Here is a 25,537-nt window from a genome sequence, read left to right as displayed (position 1 = left end):
GCATGGAAAAATGGGAGCTCCTCTCTTCTTCTACCAAGTTCAACGGTTATTTTGACCTAGAGGAACCATTACCATCCTTTATACAGAGTACAAGATGTGTTATCATCTACTGCACTGATTGATATCGATATGGTACAAATAACAGCGAGGAGCTCTATTTTAGACTGATGACAATAGTGGCTGTGGCCTATGCTCTCTTCCCTCTACCACCAGCTTCCTCACACCTTGCCAGGATAGCAACAGATCGTATGCAATAGTGGGGCTCGCTATCCTCCCTTCAAATTTCTTCACCTCCGAGAACTGATTATGGCAATGCTGGCGGCATTCAAGGGTGCCATTGAGGGCCTCTGTGCGCGCATGGATTTACAATTCCACTCCCTCAAGCAGGAGATCGCCACCCTAAACTTACAAGCTACCACAGTTGATCCAGCCTATACTAGGGGCAATTTACACCTCCATCTGTCCCTTACCATACAAGACACATCAATGACCCAGCATCTGGTGAGTGCAGTAGCCCTAGCTCCGGATGAGACATCTTCTCTTCACTCGGCAGTATCTCTCAGAAGCGACCGCAACTCAGAGGGTCCCAGCAACTGGATGGGTATAGCAGCTGCACTAGCACAACAGAGGAGCGTAACGTTAGAACCATCCCTACAAACAGGGGTCTATGCTGTTACCACAGGTCCTCAACTTGCTTCAAAGATCCCACCTGAAGCCCCTACCGGGATGTGGTACGAATTCGGGTTTGTGAACAAAAGCTGGCCCGGCGCAATACCTACAGCGCTGCTGTACACAGCCCACAATAAAATGAAGATCCCAATGAAAGCAACAATCGAGCGGCAGATAAGACTTATTGCATCCTTCTCCCAGAGTGCTAGAGACTTTTCCAGACCAATGCAGAAATCTGGTGTGGGCTAGTTTATTGTCTCTTCTGGGACGTACTTGTTGAGCCTTATGCTAGGAGTCACTCATGTTATATATATCTTGTTTATTCTTTTAGTCTTTCAACAATTTGATATTACTGCACACAGAGTTTCTGTTAGGCTGTTAACAGCATGGACATGCTAGCTGCTAATGCTCATTGTTATTTTTATTTATAATTTGATATTATGACACTTTTATCTGTTGAATGTTTCTTGCTCATCTACACTTTTGTATCTGGAGATTGATCATTTTTCCCATGACTACTTATTTACAACTTTAAGCTGGTAAGGTAGGGAATAGTCACATGTGTAGAAGGCCTCGTTATGATACAGAGCTATATCTCTCTGACTCTACAGGTTAAATCTCTCTTTTGCTATTTGGAAGGATGAGGCTGATCTCTTTAAACACAGCTGTTCATTTCCTAGCTACAATGCAGTGCTATTGTGACAAAACTCATGGAAATCTTGTTAACCAGTTTAATGTTCATAATATTTCATGTACTGCGTTATAGGCACGCCCAATTATATATATTAGATTGTAGTGGTATCGTAACTCATGCTGTTTAACATTAACATATGTTTTTATTAACTACCTTTGTAATGCTCCTATTGCTATTAGGTATGTCCAAAAATAGCTCTTTACATTTATTACCTGAGTTGTATATAACCTCAATTATATACTCATCTATTTTGGCTTGTGTATTGGACTGGGAAGGCTCTAGACACTTCTTAATCATAGTGGTGATTGTAGTGACCCCCTTAACTTATTACTCACTTCTAATTAGCATAGAGAAATGTTTCCATAGCCATCTCTGTATTGGTTTTAATCCTACCAAATGGCCTCTAATAAGGGACCCTCATCTATTTTTTTAGCCTTATGCTCCAGTGATTCAGAAGAACCTATTAAGACTTCCCTGTTCTTCAACACCTGCATCAGCATTAAACATAAATGGTAACAAACACACATAATGCCAATATCTACATTTTACTTGTCCTCCTCTATATATCTCCATTTGCTCAGTAACCAATCCTCAAACATATATATACATTTATATATACTCTTAGTAAAATGCCTTCTATTCTACTTACATTTAAGAAACTTAGTGTCACTGCCCAGGACTAAGTAGTAAACCTTGGGATCTGCTATTGCTCAAACTGCTTATAGATATACATAAGCCCAACAATGCATATCATACATCAAAGAGGTTAGTTATGCTGGATCGTGAAGCCCACGCCCCCCACCCCCCTTCCCCTTTCACTTCGAGCGGCTCTGGCCCGCTGACCACCCTTACTAAAAAAAAAAAACTATAGCCCATACAACCCCATAGGTACGTTGAATATTATGTTACATCATACTCCTTCACAGATGAGTGTTGAGTACACAATCTATATGGCTTGTGGCTTGTGTGATATACCTATCCATCTTTACATTCTAACTTTATTCACCCTGCAAGTTATAAGCCCATGACCTTCTCATCCCTTTATTATAATACTTTATGCGCACCTAAGCCTTAACTAGTACCTTGGGGATATACAAATCTTATTTAGAAAATGAGGTTCAACACTCCAGTCACTGGAACCATCTCTTTTATTCAGACATTTTGCTGGATACTTGAGTAATATGCTAACTCTCTAATATTTGTTTGTATAGCTTAAAGAAAGCTGATAAGCAGTTAGTTATTTCAGTATCATTGTTTATATGATTTACCACTTGTGACACTAGCGATATGTAACCCTGCTATTTTAGTCCTGTGACTGTATTTTGTTTATATTTCTGTTCATGTATCGAAATACCTCAATAAAAAATAATTATATAAAAAAAAAAAAAAGGAACACTGAACTGAAAATATTTCTTTCGTGATTCAGATAGAGCATGCCATTTTAAGCGACTTTCTTATTTACTCCTATTATCAATTTTTCTTCATTTTCTTGCTATCTTTATTTGAAAAAGAAGGCATCTAAGCTTTTTGGTTCACAACTCTGGACAACACTTTTTTATTGGTGGATGAATTTATCCACCAATCAGCAAGGACAACACAGGTTGGTCACCAAAAATGGGCCGGCATCTAAACTTAAATTCTTTCATTTCAAATAAAGATACCAAGAGAAAGAAGAAATTTTGATAATAGGAGTAAATTAGAAATGTCATGCTCTATCTGAATCACGAAAGAAAAAAAAATGGGTTTGGTGTCTCTTTAAAGGGACAGCATACTCCAGAATTTGTATTGTTTTAAAAGATAGATAAACCCTTTATTACCCATTCCCCAGTTTTGCATAACCAACACGGTTATATTAATATATTTTTTACCTCTGTGATTAACTGCTGACTCCTAGGTAACTCCACATGCTTGAGCACAATGTTATCTATATGACACACATGAACTAAAGACCTCTCGCTGTGAAAAACTCTCAAGATGCCCTGAGATAAGAGTCGGCCTTCAACGGCTTAGAAATTAGCATATGAGCCTACCTAGGTTTAGCTTTCAACAAAGAATGCAAAGAGAACAAAGCAAATGTGAGGATAAAAGTTAATTGGAAAGTTGTTTAAAATTGTATGCCTTATGTAAATCATGAAAGTTTAATTATGACTAGACTGTCCCTTGAAACTGCAAAGGGCTCGGATGCACTTATATATGTCTATATATACAGTATGTATACATATGTATTTAGGTGTTTATATGTGTATATATGACTGTAAATACATATATAAATACATATGTACACACACACATAGAGATATACACACCCGCCGTCTTGTGTTTGGCGTTTTTTTGTTGTTTTTTTATGGTGAAATCGTTTTTATTAAGTTTTCCTAAAGTAAAAGAAATAAACCTAGTAAGAAACAATCAAAAGAATGAATACAGGTAACTGGGTTTCCCCATGTATATGAGCAAATAAGTATTGTAAGTAAACAATTACATAGGTTTGTGGTTTACAAAAAATATACTGAGTATTCCTAATCTCATATATAAACCTTTAAATACTTGACCAAGAATCTTAAAGGGACACTGAACCCAATTTTTTGCTATCGTGATTCAGATAGAGCATGACATTTTAGGCAACTTTATAATTTACTCCTATTATAAAATTTTCTTCATTCTCTTGGTATCTTTATTTGAAATGCAAGAATGTAAGTTTAGATGCCGGCTCATTTTTGGTGAACAACCTGGGTTGTTCTTGCTGATTGGTGGATGTATTAATCCACCAATAAAAAAGTGATTCAAGAGTGCTGAACCAAAAAAGCCTAGATGTCTTCTTTTTTTCAAATAAAGATAGCAAGAGAGCAAAGAAAAATTGATAATAGGAGTAAATTAAAAAGTTGCTTAAAATTGCATTCTCTATCTGAATCACAAAAGAAAAAAATTTGGGTTCAGTGTCCCTTTAAAGATAAATTGGTTTATTCCTCTAAGAATATGTGACTTAATTTATAGATGTATTTGGTAAACTTTATCTCATCAACTGTATTTAGATCCTTCCTTAGGTTTAATAGCAAAAAGCAAACTAGTAATAAAGAATTGAAGTGAGAGAAAAATGAAGAATAATAAATGTCTCTTTTGTCGTTAGGGTTTCTCTGCCAGACCACCGGATCCTCATACCCATCTCTGTTATCACGAAGCAAACATCCTATTCCCCCCTGTCATCCGCAAGTGTCAATGGGTTTGTTTGTTTTTTAAAAAGCCCACTTGTCTAGAGACATAGGAAGAGACTCTTTCATCTGTTTTCCCCAAGTACCTGGGACGATCTGAAAGATTGCGTGAGGTTTCGCTGGAATTTCCTTGTGGACTCCGTTGTGGGACATCATATGTTTCAATGCTTTTAACATACCTCATACCTGTTTGAGGTTGGAAAGTGTGAGTGTGCAATTGTGTTTTAATAATTTTTTTTGTTGTTTTCACGACTACACTTAGAGGAGTCTGCACCTTTCTAACTTTTTTTTGTTTTACTTAGCCCCATCCAGCATCCAGTGCTGTGTTTCATGAGTGGCAGCAACTCCGGCTATCGATCTGTACTGATCCTGGTCTATTCCATCAGTCACATATCTTTTGGCAATTTGTGAAGCTTTATACAGGACGCTTGTTATTGGTTTTATTTTCATTTCTTCGAGTGTGATATATGTTCATATATATATATATATATATATATATATATATATATATATATATATATATATATATATATATAATTATATACATGCATATACATATTTAGACGTGTATGTACAGTATCTCTTTGTTAAAGCCCTTTGCATCCTTGTTTTTTTTCTAACACCTGAAACCATTTATAACTTTTTGGTGCAATTTTTAAATATGTTTTTATTGGAAATTGTTATTATGAGTGTAAGTGTACTTTTAAATTTATTTTTGATGTTATGTGACACTTTTTTGTGTTAACTTTAATTGCACTCAAGCGATCACATTTACTTTCGACTTGTAATATGAGCGCTACACCCGACACACAAACAGATGCAATAAACCACTTTTCAATTGCGTGTAACTGTTAACTTGCCACTCATAACTTGGCCCTATGTGCACTGGTTGTGTGTGTGCCTGTCTCTTTAAGAACATAGAAGCATATTTCTTCTGCCTTGACTTAATGTTCTCCTCAATAAAAATTTTTAATTATCTCATGTAAATCTGCAGCCAAACTCTGAAAGAATGACATAACTCCACCACTGAGGGTGTAAAAAAAGCATAACATATATATATTTATATAAATATATATATATATATATATATATATATATATATATATATATATATATATATATATATATATATATATATATATATATATATATATATATACAAAACACGGAAGGGAACTGCACTCTCATACCGGACCGGGTACACATCCCATGACCCTGCAACATGCTCAGCCCTGGGTGCCACTGGCACTCACAGGAAGCTGTGCTGTCCCCAGAGCCACAAGCAGTTAACCCCAGACAGGTCTGGGTGCAAGAACCATAGGGAAAATTACAAAACAAATTAATACAACACACAGAGAAAACCCAGCACTCACTTACAAGCTCTCAGCTAAGATTTAAAAGTAAAAATGGAAAAATGGAAAGGTTAGTCACTGCATCTGGCCAAATGGGACAAGCTCAGGTACCACGTCAAGGTCCTCTCCAATACCTGAGACCCTAAAACAGCCACACAATGCAAGCTTTCAAATCCAAACAAACTGAAAACAAGGGTGGTTACATATTCCTGTGCACCCTTCCCTTGTTTTCAGTTTGTTTGGATTTGAAAGCTTGCATTGTGTGGCTGTTTTAGGGTCTCAGGTATTGGAGAGGACCTTGACGTGGTACCTGAGCTTGTCCCATTTGGCCAGATGCGGTGACTAACCTTTCCATTTTTCCATTTTTGCTTTTAAATCTTAGCTGAGAGCTTGTAAGTGAGTGCTGGGTTTTCTCTGTGTGTTGTATTAATTTGTTTTGTAATTTTCCCTATGGTTCTTGCACCCAGACCTGTCTGGGGTTAACTGCTTGTGGCTCTGGGGACAACACAGCTTCCTGTGAGTGCCAGTGGCACCCAGGGCTGAGCATGTTGCAGGGTCATAGGATGTGTACCCGGTCCGGTATGAGAGTGCAGTTCCCTTCCGTGTTTTGTATATGTCTAGGGTGATTACATATTCCTGTGCACCCTTTTTTTGTTTTCAGTTTGTTTGGATTTGAAAGCTTGCATTGTGTGGCTGTTTTAGGGTCTCAGGTATTGGAGAGGACCTTGACGTGGTACCTGAGCTTGTCCCATTTGGCCAGATGCGGTGACTAACCTTTCCATTTTTGCTTTTAAATCTTAGCTGAGAGCTTGTAAGTGAGTGCTGGGTTTTCTCTGTGTGTTATATATATATATATATATATATATATATATATATATATATATATATATATATATATATATATATATATATATATATGTGTGTGTGTGTATATGTGTGTATGTGTGTGTGTGTGTGTGTGTGTATGTGTGTGTGTGTGTGTGTTAAATATAAAAAATAAAGAGCACAACTTGTACTATATACTAAATATAGTAAGATCGTCTTATTTAACAAAATATAAAAGGATGGCTTTGATATTTGATTGATTGTTTTGTAATCTTATGTGACTCATAATGTCTCACACCTGAGGTTAGATGCCTGAGGCTGATGTTTGACACATGAGGTAGGAAGGTGTTTAGGAGGAGAGAGTTTTATTGCATGACTGAGGGAGATTCACAGGAAAGAGGAGGAAAAAACACCAGCTTTTCTCCTCCCTCTTAAACAATCAGCCATCAACCTAAACTCCCTCCTCACAAATTGTCAGTCATTAAACTGAACTCTATACTCCCTCCTCACAAACTCTATTAGCCATCAACCTAAACTCTCTCCTCACAAACTCTGTCAGTCATCAACCTGAACTCTATACTCCCTGCTCACAAACTCTGTTAGCCATCAACCTAAACTCTCTCCTCACAAACTCTGTCAGTCATCAACCTGAACTCTATACTCCCTCCTCACAAACTCTGTTAGCCATCAACCTAAACTCTCTCCTCACAAACTCTGTCAGTCATCAACCTGAACTCTATACTCCCTCCTCACAAACTCTGTTAGCCATCAACCTAAACTCCCTCCTCACAAACTCTGTTAGCCATCAACCTAAACTCTCTCCTCACAAACTCTGTCAGTCATCAACCTGAACTCTATACTCCCTCCTCACAAACTTTGTTAGCCATCAACCTAAACTCTTATGTCAAAAACTCCATCCATCCTCATGCATCAGACATCAGGACTCAGGCATCGCATAATATCACAACAGAATCCATGAAATATCAAAGCCATCCTTTTATATTTTTGGCATATGATGACCTATCCATCAGGAGTTTATAAACTACAAGATTCAGTGTTTATTTTTTTATATCTAACATAAAGTAAATATATCTCTATCTTTAAAATTATATACAATTACAAATCTATATATGTAAAAGAAGAAGTCCTGACTGACTGACTCTTAACCGCCCAGCTCAAACCGTTTAACCTAGGAATGTGAAATTTGGAAGGTATGTTGTTTTTATGATGTAGGCACCCACTAAAGAAGGATTTTTGGAAATGACATCCCTAAGGAGGTGAAAAAGGCGGGTGAATTATTTTTATGAGGATAGCTATCTATGTCTCAAAAAACGAATATGTTACAGACATGAAAATTGGTATTTAGATTCTGCTTTAAAAATAAACAGGTGTTTTACTATTTCCCAAAAATCCACTTAAGGGGGGTTGAAAAGGGAAGGGGGGGATTTATGAGGATACCTATATCTCAAAAGCCGAAGATGTTAGAAAAGTAAAAATGTTAAATCTTTATTATAAATTAAGTTTACATGCCACATTTCTTGATTCTAAGGTCAGTAGTTCTCAAGATATGGATATCACTAAAAAATCATTTTCTTTTTTCACATCTGACAGTTGAGTCATAATATATAACTACAATTTAATACTTGTAAACAGAATAATAATAACAACATATTTTTGATGAGCCGGACAGATACCCCGCCCAAAACTTAGCTGACTGGTGCCCATGTACAAGAAACACAGAGAATTAACGAAAACTCACGAAGTCAGAGAGTGTGCAACCCAAACGAGCACACACGTGAGGGCACACAATGTTGCGAGTGGTCGTGTTTTTCGCTATTTTTTACAAATCACAAAAGAGTTTTGCTTGCACCATATAAGCTGAACATGTTTGGATAATCATTTGTCCAAAATATAATAGGATGGCTTTGATATTTGATGTGGTTACTTGATAAAAACAACACAAATATATATTTTATTTTTTTTTTTTACTTGGTATGACTATAAAAGGTTTTAATCATATCAAGTTTATCAGTTAAAAAAAAGCAAAAACACAAATGTATATGTGATTATATATTGTTATAAAGTAGATAATAAAAAAAAAAGATCAGCTTTTACTATATAAACTACCTGACACCTGGAGGCCTAGTTATCAACGTGTCTACTTACCTGCCATCGCCGGCCCCAATACGCCTGCCTAAGCTCGCCTCACATCGCCGCCGCGGACCTGAATACGCTCGCCAAAGTTATCAATAAAGCTGTCAAAAAGACGCGCACCAACTACGGGGCGATGAGCAGCGGACTGTGATAGTTATCACTCATCCGATCTCACTGCTCTTCGGCTTTTTCCCAGCTTTCTTGATACCCCTGTCACTAAGCACTCACACTAAACTACACTGTTCTACCCCCTATACCAGCGCCCCTGGAGCCCCCCGCAACTAAATAAAGTTATTAACCCCTAAACCACCGCTCCTAGACCCAGCCGCAACTATAATAAATGTATTAATCCCTAAACCGCCGCTCCCGGAGCCCACCGCCACCTACATTATACCTAGTAACCCCTATCCTGCCCCCCTTATACCGCCACCACCTATAATAAATGTATTAACCCCTAACCTGCCGATCCCGGACCCCTCCGCAACTAAATAAATTGTTTAACCCCTAAACCGCCGTTCCCGGACCCCGCCGCCACCTATATTAAACGTATTATCCCCTAATCTGCCCCCCCTACACCGTCGCCACCTATAATAAATTTATTAACCCATATCCTGCCCCCCTTCTACACCGCCGCAACCTATAATAAATTTATTAACCCCTACCCTGCCCCCCCTACACCGCCGCAACTATAATAAATATGTTAACCTCTAAAACTAAGTCTAACCCTAACCCTAACACCCACCTAACTTAAATATTAATTAAACACATCTAAATATTATAACTCTTATTAACTAAATTAATCCTATTTAAAACTAAATACTTACCTTTAAAATAAACCCTAATATAGCTACAATTTAAATAATAATTATATTGTATCTATCTTAGGATTTATTTTTATTTTACAGGCAAATTTCAATTTATTTTAACTAGGTACAATAGCTATTAAATAGTTAATAACTATTTAATAGCTACCTAGCTAAAATAAAGAGAAATTTACCTGTAAAATAAAAACTAACCTAAGCTACAATTACACCTAACACTACACTATCATTAAATAAATTATTCCTATTTAAACTAAATACTTACCTGTAAAATAAACCCTGAGATGGCTACAATGTAATTAATAATTACATTGCAGCTATTTTAGGATTTATATTTATTTTACAGGTAACTTTGTATTTCTTTTAGCTAGTTAGAATAGTTATTAAATAGTTATTAACTATTTAATATCTACCTAGCTAAAAGAAATACAAAATTACCTGTAAAATAAATCCTAACCTAAGTTACCATTAAACCTAACACTACACTATCATTAAATAAATTATATTAATTAACTACAAATACCTACAATTAAATACAATTAAACAAACTAACTAAAGTACAAAAAATAAAAAAACTAAGTTAAAAAAATAAAAAAATAAGTTACAAACATTTAAAAAATATTACAACAATTTAAGCTACTTACACATAATCTAAGCCCCCTAATAAAATAACAAAGCCCCCCAAAATAAAAAAATGCCCTATCCTATTCTACATTAAAAAGTTAACAGCTCTATTACCTTACCAGCCCTTAAAAGGGCCTTTTGCGGGGCATGCCCCAAAGAAATCAGCTCTTTTGCCTGTAAAAAACAAATTACAACCCCCCAACATTAAAACCCACCACCCACACACCCCTACTCTAACCCAAACCCCCCTTAAATAAACCTAACGCTACCCCCCTGAAGATCATCCTACCTTTAGCCCTCCTCAGCCAGCCGACCACCGATGGAACAGAAGAGGACATCCGCAGCGGCCGAAGTCATCATCCAAGGGGCGCAGAAGAAGTCTTCCATCCGATTGAAGTCATCATCCAAGGGGCGCTGAAGAGGTCTTCCATCCGATTGAAGTCTTCATCCAGGCGGCGGCTTCAATCTTCATCCATCCGGAGCGGAGCCATCTTCAGACGAGCCAATGCGGAGCCATCTTCTTCCACCGAAGACTTCCCGACGAATGACGGTTCCTTTAAGTGACGTCATCCAAGATGGCGTCCCTCGATTTCCGATTGGCTGATAGGATTCTATCAGCCAATCAGAATTAAGGTAGGAAAAATCTGATTGGCTGATTGAATCAGCCAATCAGATTGAAGTTCAATCCGATTGGCTGATCCAATCAGCCAATCAGATTGAGATCGCATTCTATTGGCTGATCGGAACAGCCAATAGAATGCAAGCTCAATCTGATTGGCTGATTCAATCAGCCAATCTGATTTTTCCTACCTTAATTCCGATTGGCTGATAGAATCCTATCAGCCAATCAGAATTCGAGGGACGCCATCTTGGATGACATCACTTAAAGGAACCGTCATTCGTCGGGAAGTCGTCGGTGGAAGAAGATGGCTCCGCGTCGGCTCGTCTGAAGATGGCTCCGCTCCGGATGGATGAAGATTGAAGACGTCGCCTGGATGAAAACTTCAATCGGATGGAAGACCTCTTCAGCGCCCCTTGGATGATGACTTCAATCGGATGGAAGACTTCTTCAGCCCCCCTTGGATGATGACTTCAGCCGCTGAGGATGTCCTCTTCTGTTCCATCGGTGGTCGGCTGGCTGAAGATGGCTAAAGGTAGGATGATCTTCAGGGGGGTAGTGTTAGGTTTATTTAAGGGGGGTTTGGGTTAGAGTAGGGGTGTGTGGGTGGTGGGTTTTAATGTTGGGGGGGTTGTAATTAGTTTTTTACAGGCAAAAGAGCTGATTTCTTTGGGGCATGCCCCGCAAAAGGCCCTTTTAAGAGCTGGTAAGGTAATAGAGCTGTTAACTTTTTAATTTAGAATAGGATAGGGCATTTTTTATTTTGGGGGGCTTTGTTATTTTATTAGGGGGCTTAGATTATGTGTAAGTAGCTTAAATTGTTGTAATATTTTTTAAATGTTTGTAACTTATTTTTTTATTTTTTAACTTAGTTTTTTTTATTTTTTGTACTTTAGTTAGTTTATTTAATTGTATTTAATTGTAGGTATTTGTAGTTAATTAATTTAATTTATTTAATGATAGTGTAGTGTTAGGTTTAATTGTAACTTAGGTTAGGATCTATTTTACAGGTAATTTTGTATTTCTTTTAGCTAGGTAGATATTAAATAGTTAATAACTATTTAATAACTATTCTAACTAGCTAAAAGAAATACAAAGTTACCTGTAAAATAAATATAAATCCTAAAATAGCTGCAATGTAATTATTAATTACATTGTAGCTATCTTAGGGTTTATTTTACAGGTAAGTATTTAGTTTTAAATAGGAATAATTTATTTAATGATAGTGTAGTGTTAGGTGTAATTGTAACTTAGGTTAGTTTTTATTTTACAGGTAAATTTCTCTTTATTTTAGCTAGGTAGCTATTAAATAGTTATTAACTATTTAATAGCTATTGTACCTAGTTAAAATAAATTGAAATTTGCCTGTAAAATAAAAATAAATCCTAAAATAGATACAATATAATTATTATTGATATTGTAGCTATATTAGGGTTTATTTTAAAGGTAAGTATTTAGTTTTAAATAGGATTAATTTAGTTAATAAGAGTTATAATATTTAGGTAAGATTAGTGGTTAATATGTATAATATAGGTTGCGGCGGGGTCCGGATTTTTTATTTTGGGGGGGTTGGGTGGTGGGGTGTTGTAATGTTAGGGGGTAATTTATTTATTTATTTTTTTCAAAAGGGCTATTGGTAGTTGATTTCTAGATTAGTTTTTTTATTTTGGGGTGTTTTTTTAACACGGGTATCAGAATAGGAATATTTTTTTGGATATTTTAGTTTGTTTTATTTTTTGTAAGGGTATTTTTTTATTTTCAGTAATGTTAGGTTTTTTATTTTAAGTAATCTTAGTTTTTTTTATTTTCTGTAATGTTAGGGTTTTTTGGTAATGAAGATTTTATTATAATTTTTTATTTTTTATTTTTTTAGGTATTTAGTATATTTTTAATTTTATTTATGTCTATTTTAATTTGGGTTAAGTTAGGGGGTGTTAGGTTAGGGGGTTTAGTTATTAGTTTAATACTTTTTAGTTGTGGGGGGATGTTGGTTTAAGGGTTAATAGTTTATTTAGGTACTTAGCATTGTGGGTGGATGGCGGTTTAGAGGTTAATAGTTTATCTAGGTATTTTATGTTGTGGGGGATGGAGGTTTAGGGGTTAATAGTTTAATTAGGTACTTTGCATTGTGGGGGGATGGCAGTTTAGGGATTCATACATTTTATTAGTGATTGGGATGTGGTGGGATGGCGGTTTAGGGGTTAATAACTTTTATTAGTGATTGCGATGTGAGGGATGGCGGTTTAAGGGCTTTGAATGACGTTTTGGGGTGTTGGTTTATTTATTTATTTCGGTTTCGATTTTTACATGTGAATTTAAATCACACAAAAAATAGTCTTTATTTTTATTTTATGTGTGCAGTATACTGGCTTAAGTTTAATTGGGCACACTTCTGAACCTTGCCAGTTTTTCTGATTTTCGCCAGTATATCATATGGCGCCGTGTGTTATGTAATTCACCTGATGTGTAAGGTGAACTTACGGGCAACATGGGTTTCAGCAGTTGCGCTGAAAAATATGCAACATATGTGATCGCTCCCCTGATGTACAGTCTGACACATGATTCCTGATACCTGAGGTACGATTGAGTTTTAAAGGAGGGAGTATGGAGTTTCAGTGGATGAGTGATGGAGTTTGAGATGAGAGATGAGGTTTCACATTAAAATCAAATTGGTATTAACATGATTTAGTAATAGGGAAAAAAAATGATATTTTTATGAACACTTTTTTTAGAATTTAAATAAAACACATATTCTATGATAAAAAACAACTGCAAATGAAGAATAAGTGAAAGTTATTTAGGCTTAATAAATAACAAAGCCATTTTCCTTTCATATATTTCTAAAACAAATGTTATTTTCCCACTGGATAGTCCTGCAGCAAGGAAATGAAGAGGTTATTTTGACATTACTCCATCCTAACAGGGTCAGATGTTGGTCAGAGGAAATGATGTGATGTTTCATTGGTTAAACAAATCGCATGCTGTGCTCAAGAGAGACAATACTGGGTTTTAAACATGTTCCCTTGGCAGCAAGCTCCTGGTGTCACTTAATGACGTGGGAATGAAAACATTTCCACTGAATCCAAAGGGAGCATTCAAGCACTTCATTTTGAGTTCAGAGAATTACAGAGATTTGTAACTCATACTGGGAACTACAGTAAACATTATGTAAACTAGGAGGTTCCTAGGCAAATTCATTTCTAGTCAAAATATGATGAAAGAGAAATGACAGGCTAGTTAACCCTTTGGTTACAAGTCAATGTGTTGCAGCTATCTCTGGCATTTCCTTGGTGAAAGGCTCCGGCAGCTGTTGAGAAGAAATTTGCTATATCTTATGCTAAAAAGTATAGACTTCAAAATATTTAGGGCATGAGATTAATGGAACATAAAAGTGCAAAAAGAAAATGCTCTAAAATGTAAGAGTTTTATTGTTGCACTATTGCTTATATCTGTGTTTAACGTATGCAAATGTATTAAACACATAGTTTAAGTCAGCTCCAGTCCAGCAATGCACTACTGGGAGCTAACTGAGCACATGTGGTGAGCCAGTCACAAGAGACAAATGTCTTTTTCAACAAAGGGAACGAAGAGACTAAAGTAAAACTGAAAATAGAAGTAAATTTAAAGTGTCTAGAAATTATATGCACTATCTGAATCGTGATATTTAAAGGGACAGTAAACCTTAAAAATAATATTATATAATTCTGTACATAGTGCAGAATTATATAACATTATTTAAGTGCTATAGTTATAAATGCCTTTTTTACATTTTAATATGTTAAAAATATGGCGCTTTTACAGACCCGCTCTCTCTGCTCTCTGCTGAGCGGGTCTGTTATATTTAGTCAGCGCATTGGGCCAGCTGTATAGTCACAGCCCGGCCCGACCGCGCCATAGGACTAAGTGCAGCTCGCTCCTGTGACAGGAAAAAAAAAAAATTGGAGTTTTATTTTTTTAATTGTACCCTGTTTCTGAATCTTAAAGGTTTAATGTTGACTTTCATGCTTCTTTTAAGTGATGTCTTTGTTATATAAGTTTCATGCTTAATATAATGTTAAAGAAAACTGGCAGCCAAAAATTATTGACTTTTTTTTCTGCACTTTAATATTCAGAAGTAACATATACTAACAGTAATTTGAACTTCAAACTATTTATGTAATTTTTCTTCTTAAAGGGACATAAACCAGGTTGAGATCTGTGCCTATCCTAAAAGGGCTAATTAATTAAAAATCGTTTGCATAAACAATTGTTTAAAAATTGCTTGCAAGTATTTTAAAATAATTTTCAAAAATAAGCAAAATTAATTACATAGCTAAGCTGCCTGGAGAAGCCAAGCACCCCCCCTCCCCCCTTATCAGTGTTTAAACATAGGCATTGTATTTCAAATGAGTTCACAGCATCTAGGCATGCTCCAGCAGATAATACCTATGCATTTTTGCATTCTACCAAAGCAACAATAGATATAGATACAGCCATAGAAGGAAATGTGTGAGGGGAAATAGAGCTTTACAATTCCGAAACTAAAAAGAAAGGATTAATGGTGAGGCACTGCAGTATAAATTTGCAGGTAAAGTAATTAAGGTACACATTATTATATTTTGTCTCTATCCCAACTTGTTTTATGTCCCTTTAACCATTTTATTATTTATTATTCTTTACACGTTGTCATTCTAAGTGCAACAGATTCTTACAACCAATTGGTTAATAAGTACAATTCCTAAGGTGTCTACAGCTGGGGCAAGAAGAGGTTAATGCTGGACGTGCCAGCTTGAACACATCTCTAGAGTCTAATACTGAAGGTAGACAGTAGTAAATCTCCTAATTAAGCCTGGTGCGACTATGTGGCCCCTCATTTTAAAGAAAAGTAACTTCTTTTGCAACTGAGGTGTTCATTGTTCCTCTGCTTATCACACGGTTATTGTAAAAACAGCAGTTTTGTACGCTAAATGTGGAAGGGCTCTGAATCTTTCGACTCAAAAGTAAATCCATGAACCCATGAGTAAAATCACTTAGGAGTGTACATTCTACTCTTTTAAATAAGGGTAGTACAAACCTCACATGATACAGGGGGCAGAGAAATGTAAGGACAATTTGAAATTTGAACACAAACAATGTCTGTAAAGAAAGAGTGCACAGCAATACCTCTTATCCAGGCATAAGATAAATTTGAAATTTGTCTGAAAAAAATCTACAGCTCATTTAAAATTTAATGTGCTAATGCATTGTTTTTTTATTATACATTTGATGATTATGCAATCCTACAGGATTTAATAGTCCTTTAAATTCATCCATCCATGAGGCCACTAATATGAAAGAGATTATTCTTTCTAATGTGAGGTAACCTGTCTCTCTAGATGTCATATGTATGTAGTAAAATATTAATAACGTATTTCAGTAGATATTTGTGATAGAGTAAAAAATACTGTGTTTAGCTCTCTCTTTCTCTCTCTCTCTCTCTCTCTCTCTCTCTCTCCCTCCCTCTCCCTCTCTATACAGTAAATATAAAAATATATATATATATATATATATATATATATATATATATATATATATATATATATATAAAAATATAAAAAATATAAAAAATATAAATATATATTTATTACTTTTTATTTTATTTGATTGTCTACACCAATATTATGATTGGGAAATTATTATTTATTGACCTCCCTCCCCCGAGATCTAAATCTAAGCAAATCTCTGATTATTTCAGTTGTTGTTCTTTTTTTAAAATCATATGGAATATTTAATTTACCAATATACATTATATTGCCAAATGTATGTGGACACCCCTACTAATTATTGAGTTTAGGTGTTACAGCCACACTTATCACTAGCAGGTACATAAAATCCAGTACATGACCATCAAATATCCAGTGACAAACATTGGCACTGCAATGGGTCATATGGAAGAGCTCAGTGACTATTATTGTGACACTGTAATGGATGACACCTTTGTCATAAGCCAAATCTGCCCTATTTAACTGTAAGTGCAATTATTCTATAGTGGAAGACCCCACAAACTCACAGAGGGCAGCTGAAGCACATAGCATGTAAAAATTGCCTATAACCTGTTGCATTACTCACTACAGAGTTCCAAACTGCCTCTAGAGGCTACAACAGCACAAGAATTGCGCTTAGGGAGCTTTATCAAATGGGTTTCCATGGCCGAGCAGCTGTACACAAGCTTCACATCAACATGCTCAAAGCCAGTGGTGTAAAGCAGATCCCCACTGGACTCTGAAGCAACGAAAAAACATGTTTTCTGGAGTGATGAATCACATTTCACTATCTGGCAGTCTGATTAAAAAATCTGTGTGTGGAGGATTCCAGGATATAGGTCTGGGATTGCTTTTATGGTTTTGGATAGGCTACAGGATACAGACCTATTTCAGACATGCTGCACATTCTCACATTTTGTCATACTGGGAGAATCTTTCTTTAAGTATTGCCTTCCCTCTTCTTGTTATTGTTTTATTTCTCAGTATCAAAATGATTTAACCACATTTCACATTTAGGAAATTTGCTCACATCTACGGCAGAAATGATCTGCCACGATATAGCACTTCTGCTTCGTACAATGTCACAAATACTAGACACATAGGGCTCCATGTACTAAGCTGTCTGCGAGGTCTTTGTGACTATTTCCGTCTAAATTTCTGCGTGCTGATCAATAACCATATGTACTATGCCACGAATCCATTGAAAACCTTACATTTACAAATGTCGATCGAACTTGTCCGCAACTCTTGATTTCCAGTCTTTTTGGTAGCTATAAAATACTCGCTCGACATAAATCTTGCACAAAACAGTAATTACTAAACTATCTATTTATACGCTCGTGAATTTTTCCACACCTACCTCTAATAATAATCTATCCCAGCAATCTTTGATCACTCACTTTCAGTGCACCTACGATCTTAAATATCAACATAAGTAAAAATTAACAACCAGAATGCAAGATTGTAATAATTTTTCATTGCAACATTATGTAATCAGAGGAAAATCCTCATTTATATTGATGTAAGAACTTGCTACCTGTCAAAATATTACAACCGTCCATGCTGAGTAATAAGTACACGCCCCTGTTAGCATGTGTATCTAGCCTCGCCAATGACGAACGCGCATCACTAACAGATCCATTTAATCTGACCAATCAGTTAACAGATGGTATTTTTCATCACTAAAAATTAATAACCAGAAAGAATGCGGTGGCTCAACTTTTGATAAAGTCTACGGGTGAAACATGTCAGGGGAGTGGGGACGTTTATCCTTGTTTTAATTTGCAATAGTGGCAACTTGATGCTTATTATAAAAACCGTACCTTAATTTAACCTTACTAGAAGACACTTGTGGCTGACGATTTGTGTCACCCCTTTGTAAAAACAGCTGTGCATAGTATTCCCCTGCAGCTTACGATCAAATTGTGTATACCACAAATAGCTAATGATTTCACTTTGATAATTGAAGCAGGGAGTATTGTAACAAACTATTGGTGCAAGATGTGCGCCTTTGTCTAATCATAGAGCATTACAGCGATATATACCCTATAGCTAGGATTATAATACCAATATTGGTGCAAAATGTGCTCCCATGTTTAACTATATAGCATTTTAGTGATATATACTCAATAGCCAGTATTTACTACAACTATTGGTGCAAAAGGTGCGCCTGAATTTGATTAAACAGCAGTTTTTGTGACCTATATTCACTAAGCTTACATTTATTAAAATTGTGGGTGCAAAATGTGCACCTTTGTTTAAATATATAACATCTTAGTGACTAACATTTGTTTCCCAACAGGAATTTTATTTGCCTATACACTCTCAGACCAATAGTAATTATACTATACAGTGGTGACTACCTTACCTATTTTATACTACCAAACTATATATTATATCTTGCTATATTAAGTTTATAGTCCCATATAACTAATGTTTGGTCTCTTAGAGTAGATAGAGGCAGCACGATAACCATAAACAAGCTCACTATTATTAGTGTACGATCCAACCTGGATATTACCATCCTTATTTAGCTCACTTATTTATTTACAGCATTCTATGTGAATAAACTCTTAGTTATATATGCATACATTGACTATTAGAGTAACCACACAATGGGACACTGTTTCCAAATTATAATTTTGCTGTTCCTTTAAAAATAAATTTGTGAGTGGCTTTATTTATAATATGTTGGATCTATAAATAATCCGCTTTTTCTTTTATTTTGTAAATTGGGTTTTGACATCTTACTTGTGAGTTTTCAGTTTAACATTAGTTGTGATACATAGGTCACTGGGGGACCCCCTGGTATACCATTTAACTGGATAATTATCCAGCCCTTACATATTAGTATATATGGTTTAACATATTTTAGCAATACTGCATCATTCTGTCCCCATTGTGGTTTTTAAGTATTTATTTTATTAAATTATTACCCCTTCTTTCGGGGAATTATCTATTTTTGCCCACCTATTAGATATATTTAGCAGTGTTGTAAATGATAGTTAGTACACACTTTATAAGCGTCTTTCACTTGATTTTCTCCCAAATACATTTCAGACAATTGTGTGCTTACAAACTTTGTGGCAACAGTTTGCAGATGGCCATTTCCTGTTCCAGCATGTCTGTGCCCCTGTGCACTAAGTGAGGTCGAGGAAGACGTGGTTTGATGAGTTTGGCGTGGAGGAACTCAACTGACCTGCACAGAGCCTTGACCTCAACCTTACTGAACACCTTTGGGATAAATTGAACCCTTATTGCAAGCCAGACCTTATCTTGCCAACATCACAAATCCACTTTTAGCTAAATAGACACAAATTAGTACAGACACACTCCAAAATATTGAATTATAGCTGCTAAGGAGGGGGAAATTCCAAATTATTGCCCAGGTGTTTGGCATGGGATGTCCAACAAGCTCTTGTAGGAGTGATGGTTAGGTGTACACATACTAGTAGCTATATAGTGTATTAACAAGCTTAAATATAATTATAGATATAATATGCATCACACTTCCCTATAAGAATATGAAGCCTGCCAAGGTCTCTCCCAAAACCATTTTGGATTCCTTTGCAAACAAAGAGACAGCCCTTCTACCCCACTGTTGGAAGGGTGTTGATGAAACATCACTATTGTGAATCTATTTTTTCGAGATCTGCACAGACTTTGGAACTTTGCAACTGGCGGGATAGAAGCGCCGCCTCTTTGTGTGCAAAGGGAGCCATATAGTGTATGTATGTTGTATAGTAGGGCCACTAAAGATAATTATTTATAGCACTAGGTGTATTTGCTTCTGAAAAAAGTGAGTCACTAATTTACACCATGCCCTTATCACTGGCTGACTGGCAATCAGTAAAGCATTTCTTATCTGAAAGTTTCCTAACAAATTAAGGCTGTAAAATAAATACAGGTATACCTCACTTTACAGCGCTTCACTTTACAGCGATTCGCTAATACAGCGCTTTGTGGAGCTGAAGTTCAACCTCCAAGCATTTTGAAACAGTGCTGTAATCATTGTGAGATTGCGAGAAAAGTGACTGGCACCATTTTGTTATGCTTAGTTCACTCTGTTAACTGCATTGCAGTGCAATCTGTGTCTCAGTGCTATAGTCTGGCAAATTTTACTACAGTAATTGTCACTATTTTACAGGTACAGAATCTATTGAATACTAATTGAATACTTGCTGTGCTAGTGTTAAACTAAACATAGCACTATTGCACCCCTAATATATGTTAGTTCAAACATGTTTTTAAGATTTTAAACACTGAAAAGAAAGCTAAAACTGCCTTGTTTCACTTTAAGGTGGTTTTCACTTTACAGCGGGGCTCCGGTCCCTAACCCGCTGTATGAGCGGGGTATACCTGTAAAATGAGACTATCCACCATGGAAAAATAGTCTATAGATTGAGTTAAAGGGGCAGTCTAGTCAAAATTAAACTTTCATGATTCAGATAGGGCATGTAATTTTAAACAACTTTCCAATTTACTTCTGTTATCTAATTTGCTCAATTCTTTAGATATCCTTTCTTGAAGAAATAGCAATGCACATGTGTGAGCCAATCACACAAGGCCTCTATGTGCAGCAACCAATCAGCAGCTACTGAGCATATCTAGATATGCTTTTCAGCAAGTGATATCAAGAGAGTGAAGCAAATGAGATAACAGAAGTAAATTAGAAAGTTGTTTAAAATGACATGCTCTTTCTAAATCACGAAAGAAAAAAATTTGGGTTTCATGTCCCTTTAAGTGTGCATTTAAAAGCATATTTTTTTTATGTAACTTGTCATTTAATATGTTTGGCAGCCAGTGGAGTGCAGCACTCAATCCAAATATCAGTATAGTAATATGATGCAATATGAAAATCCATAAAGCAAATGAAAGTAATAGCTTATTTGCAGCTTATGTAATATAACATATTTTCACAGCTGTTCGTTTGTTTGTTTTTTTGCTATACAAGACCATTAATAAGTAGGGCTGGAAAAAGTGTTGATTATTCTAATATACATAATTAATGAATAACGAGAATCAATAACTGTTACAAATTATATAAACGTCAACAGATTTTTCAAAATGTCATAGGCTTTGGAGATGTTCCAGCATTATGAGGCTTTCTTACTATAGTTATTGTATATTTGCTCCAATATCCAAAACCTTAAAAATAATAGCAATGCCAGTTGGCGGCAATTCTGATCATGTTTGCTACCAATTAAATATTCAGTAGTTTTGGACTTCTGGATTATTAAGGGTTATCATCCCTATAACAGAGATGGATTAACTGCACACACAAGAAACAGAGACTATACATCAATCATGTTCTTACTGTAAATCTTTGGTGCATATTAGACAGTCTATCAGACTCTTTTGTCTGCAAAACATCTTGTAGTAGTCAAAGGAAAGGTATATTTATGGTATTTATAAGCAATTATTAGTAAAATAGCAAGCAATGCCATTGTGAAAGATTAGATGTGGAGAAGAGAGATTTGATGAAGCAAATAGGTTTACAGTGAATAATGTGATGTTTATGTTATGTGATTAATTGGAAAAAGTAAAACAGTTCAATATTGTTTCCCATCCCCTACTTGCATGTGAATATCATCAATTTTAGCTTATCTGTTTAGTTTTGGAATCCTGATTCTTCACAAAGGATAACAAAATATTTAAAAAAATAAAAATAATAAAGACGGTACGTGACATCATGTAATTGATAGATTGTGCAAACCACAAACACCTACTTGAATATATTAATATAGCTGGATATCACAATAGTAATGTTATAATTGCTAACAAAGATGCTGGTATTTGTTTTTGCTATGAAGATCACAAACATGAATATTTCTAAGCCATTAGTAGGGCTGCCCTTTAACATGTCAATATGGCTTAATTAGTTAATTGATCCAATTAAATTATTTATATTAATTGACATTACAAGACTGAAACACTACTTTTCTACCAAAACAGTACTGCAGTTCAAAGCATTTGCATTAGATTATAATCAAGCCTTAAAATTGCATATAAATAAAATTCACTCTTTAGTAGTTATAGTTTTAAACTACATAACATAACATAACAGAGACATAAACATAAATGTTACAATAGGGATACAATTTTTTATATATACTGTATATATATATATATATATATATATATATATATATATATATATATATATATATATATATATATATATATATATATATATATATTATACATACACACACACACAATATATATATATATATATATACTGTATATATGTGTGTGTATGTATATACTCTCCTGGAAAAGCCTGCTGGGATGTTCCTGGTTTCTTTTGCTATAGCAAATAAATGTAAATTGACTTGTGCTCTCATCTAGGCAATCTTTGTGTAGGAAAATACAGTCATTATGCTCAAGTATCATGGAGGCACTCCAGTCTTTCTGGAGTGTAAGGAACAAGCCCAAATTTCAGAGGCATTGTACAACAAAAATGGGCAAAATAAAACAAAAACCTGTATATTAAAATATATTTTTTTCCCTCAATTAAAAAAATCATGGGGGTTAATTTCCTCTTAGTAAAAAAAAATACATCTTAATGCACTTTACATTTAATTTTTGTAACAAAAACTAACAAGCAATTTTACATTATATTAATGTAGTACAAAAAAAATAAAAGTGTAAACTATATATATTTTTGTGCATTGCCTAAACTACAATTGAAACGAGATTGGCTAGTATGGTAAATACTTTAAACTTTAGTAAATTAAGTTAATTTAAATGCATTAGCAATACCATGCTATCAACAATATCAACCATCATAAAAAGAGGTTTTACAGATTAGTTTTTAAAATAATAATTCAAATAAATCAAATAAAATTAGGTTTTAGGGTAATGTTTGTATGCAGATAGATAGATGATAGATAGATAGATAGATAGATAGATAGATAGATAGATACACACACACATCCATGAAGTGTGTTAATGTCTTATTATTCGTGTTATGTACATTTCAAATGTAACATAGGAAAACTATTATAATGCCATTAGAATCATATTTATTTATTATGTAAAATGTGCATGGTAAATATAATAATAAACCACTAATTACACTTACTTTTTCACAGACTAGGCCTTTAAACTTACTGTAAGTCTTTAGTTTGCACTCAATATTTTGCAGTGTTTGGTTACTTATTATATATGTCATATATAAGTTGACTGTATTATATGCCAGAGAGTGTTAAACCTATGGTGTTATGGAATCCAAGATCAAATAAAATGTTATACCTATAGGTCATTATGAGTTAGGATACAGAAGTTGCATTTTGTATTGAATCTTGCTTGTATTGAGTTGATGTATTAGGAATTTTGAAAAACAGGTATAATATACAGTAAAGAAGTAGTATAAGATAAGAAGATTTATTTAGGCAGTTATAAAATTTAAATGTAAAAATAGCTTAACCTTTATACATTATTACTTTTAGTGCATTTAAAAATATTATTACACTCAAAGTAAACCACATCTATATATAATTAATTCAATTTATCTTTAACATTAGTATTTTCTTTTTGAATTGCAAAGTGAAAGACTGTAAAATTGTATTTGAATGTTAGACTTAGTCCTACAGTATTATACAATGTTCTGCTTATATAGTGAAAAGTATAATGCAGACCTTGAGAGGGCACTATTTCAATCAGTTGCACTTTCCAGTTGCCATAACAACACAGAGTAAAACATATTACCTTATATTTTCTGCTGTGACAGTCTAACTTTTAATGTCACATTAACTATGGAAAACAATTTTGTGGAGTAATGAGAATTCCTCACAAAATGTGTGCATTTACTGTTAAATATCCGTACCTTTTAACAAAATAAAAATAAATTGTATTTTACTTACAGATAATTACTGGAATAAACATTCTCATTATTACTTCATAAAACAATCAAGCTTTAAATATACTACACACCTCTAATTAAAATGATAGGCGTTTCTTACCAATAGTTGACACGACTGTTCCTACAAAGTAGAGAGCTCCAGTGAAATCCCACCTTGGCCTGAGAGCATCTGCCCTAATTCCTGCAGCCATTGCAGCTTCATAATCTCTTAGAAAGGATCGCAATTCAAGAATGCTGATATTAAAAGAACTACTAAAGTTGTTCAGTATCCTATTCCAGCGATTATGAGCTAAGGCTTCAGACGGGCTCTCAATTGTGGAAAATATAGTAGCCCCAGCTATTAGATAAAGTATAATGAAAATAGCAAGAAGCAGAAAACGACCGTTGTCTTCATTCAAGGGCAACAAGCAGCAGCAGCTTTTGGTTCTCCTGCTAGGCATCATCCAAATTTCAGCACCACTGAGCGGGGGGACAGCAGCCAACACTTCATTGGATAGAGAGGCATTGGATCGCTCTTCATGAGGGACAATATACAGAAGTTCAATGCAGGTCAATTCCTGCAAGTTTTCCTTGAAGCAGACACCAAACAAAGCTGTGTGTGGGGTCCCATATTGTGTGTGTATAATTTTAAATCAAGGTAGTGAGACACAATTGAAGTATCGAAGGTTTTTTAAAGGAAATACAATTGTATAAGACTGTTATAGGAACTTTACCTTTAATATTTTATTTTTTGATAGTTTTTAAGTTAAGCCTACAGACTTTTTGTCATTTCGATGCTAACTAAAAAAAATACTGTAAAGTTGATTTCTTAATATTTACAGTTATATATATACATACAGATTTGTCTTAAATTATATAAGTGACTTTTGCTTATCCATAATGAGGACTGGTTCTGCCGAACTAATGTAAAGACTGTGAATATAAAATCCCACATACAAGAAATAATAGCCTGCTATATGACGTGAACTCCAAATACACCTCAAGGGCTTTGGGCACACACATTGTATCCTTTCTAGCAATGCCAATATAAAAGTTTGTAGATCACTTGAAATATCTGTAAAATTGTATCCACTGAGTCTTCATATTTTTGTAACGTTGCATTTCAGGGTTTGAATCTATATTCAGTTATCTAGTGTATGTATTTCCAGCATTGTTTCACAGTGAAGCATAATCTTTATATATCCTGATCATCTGTCTCCTGCTTG

At 34.9% G+C, this 25,537-nt stretch overlaps 1 protein-coding gene across 1 annotated transcript in view; it reads right to left on the bottom strand.

Annotated features, from left to right (window-relative positions):
• Positions 1-24,775, bottom strand: part of KCNK12 (potassium two pore domain channel subfamily K member 12) — a 237,150-nt gene extending 212,375 nt beyond the window's left edge. Inside the window, exon 1 of the mRNA XM_053709346.1 lies at positions 24,433-24,775. Coding sequence (XP_053565321.1) covers positions 24,433-24,775 — 343 coding nt within the window. The remainder of the gene's footprint in view (positions 1-24,432) is intronic.
• Positions 24,776-25,537: the final 762 nt, after the last annotated feature.

Source organism: Bombina bombina, chromosome 4 (assembly GCF_027579735.1).
Source record: "Bombina bombina isolate aBomBom1 chromosome 4, aBomBom1.pri, whole genome shotgun sequence".
NCBI classification, from domain to species: domain Eukaryota; kingdom Metazoa; phylum Chordata; class Amphibia; order Anura; family Bombinatoridae; genus Bombina; species Bombina bombina.
The sequence above is the reverse complement of the archived record's forward strand: the minus strand, read 5'-3'. Positions and strand labels throughout refer to the sequence as shown.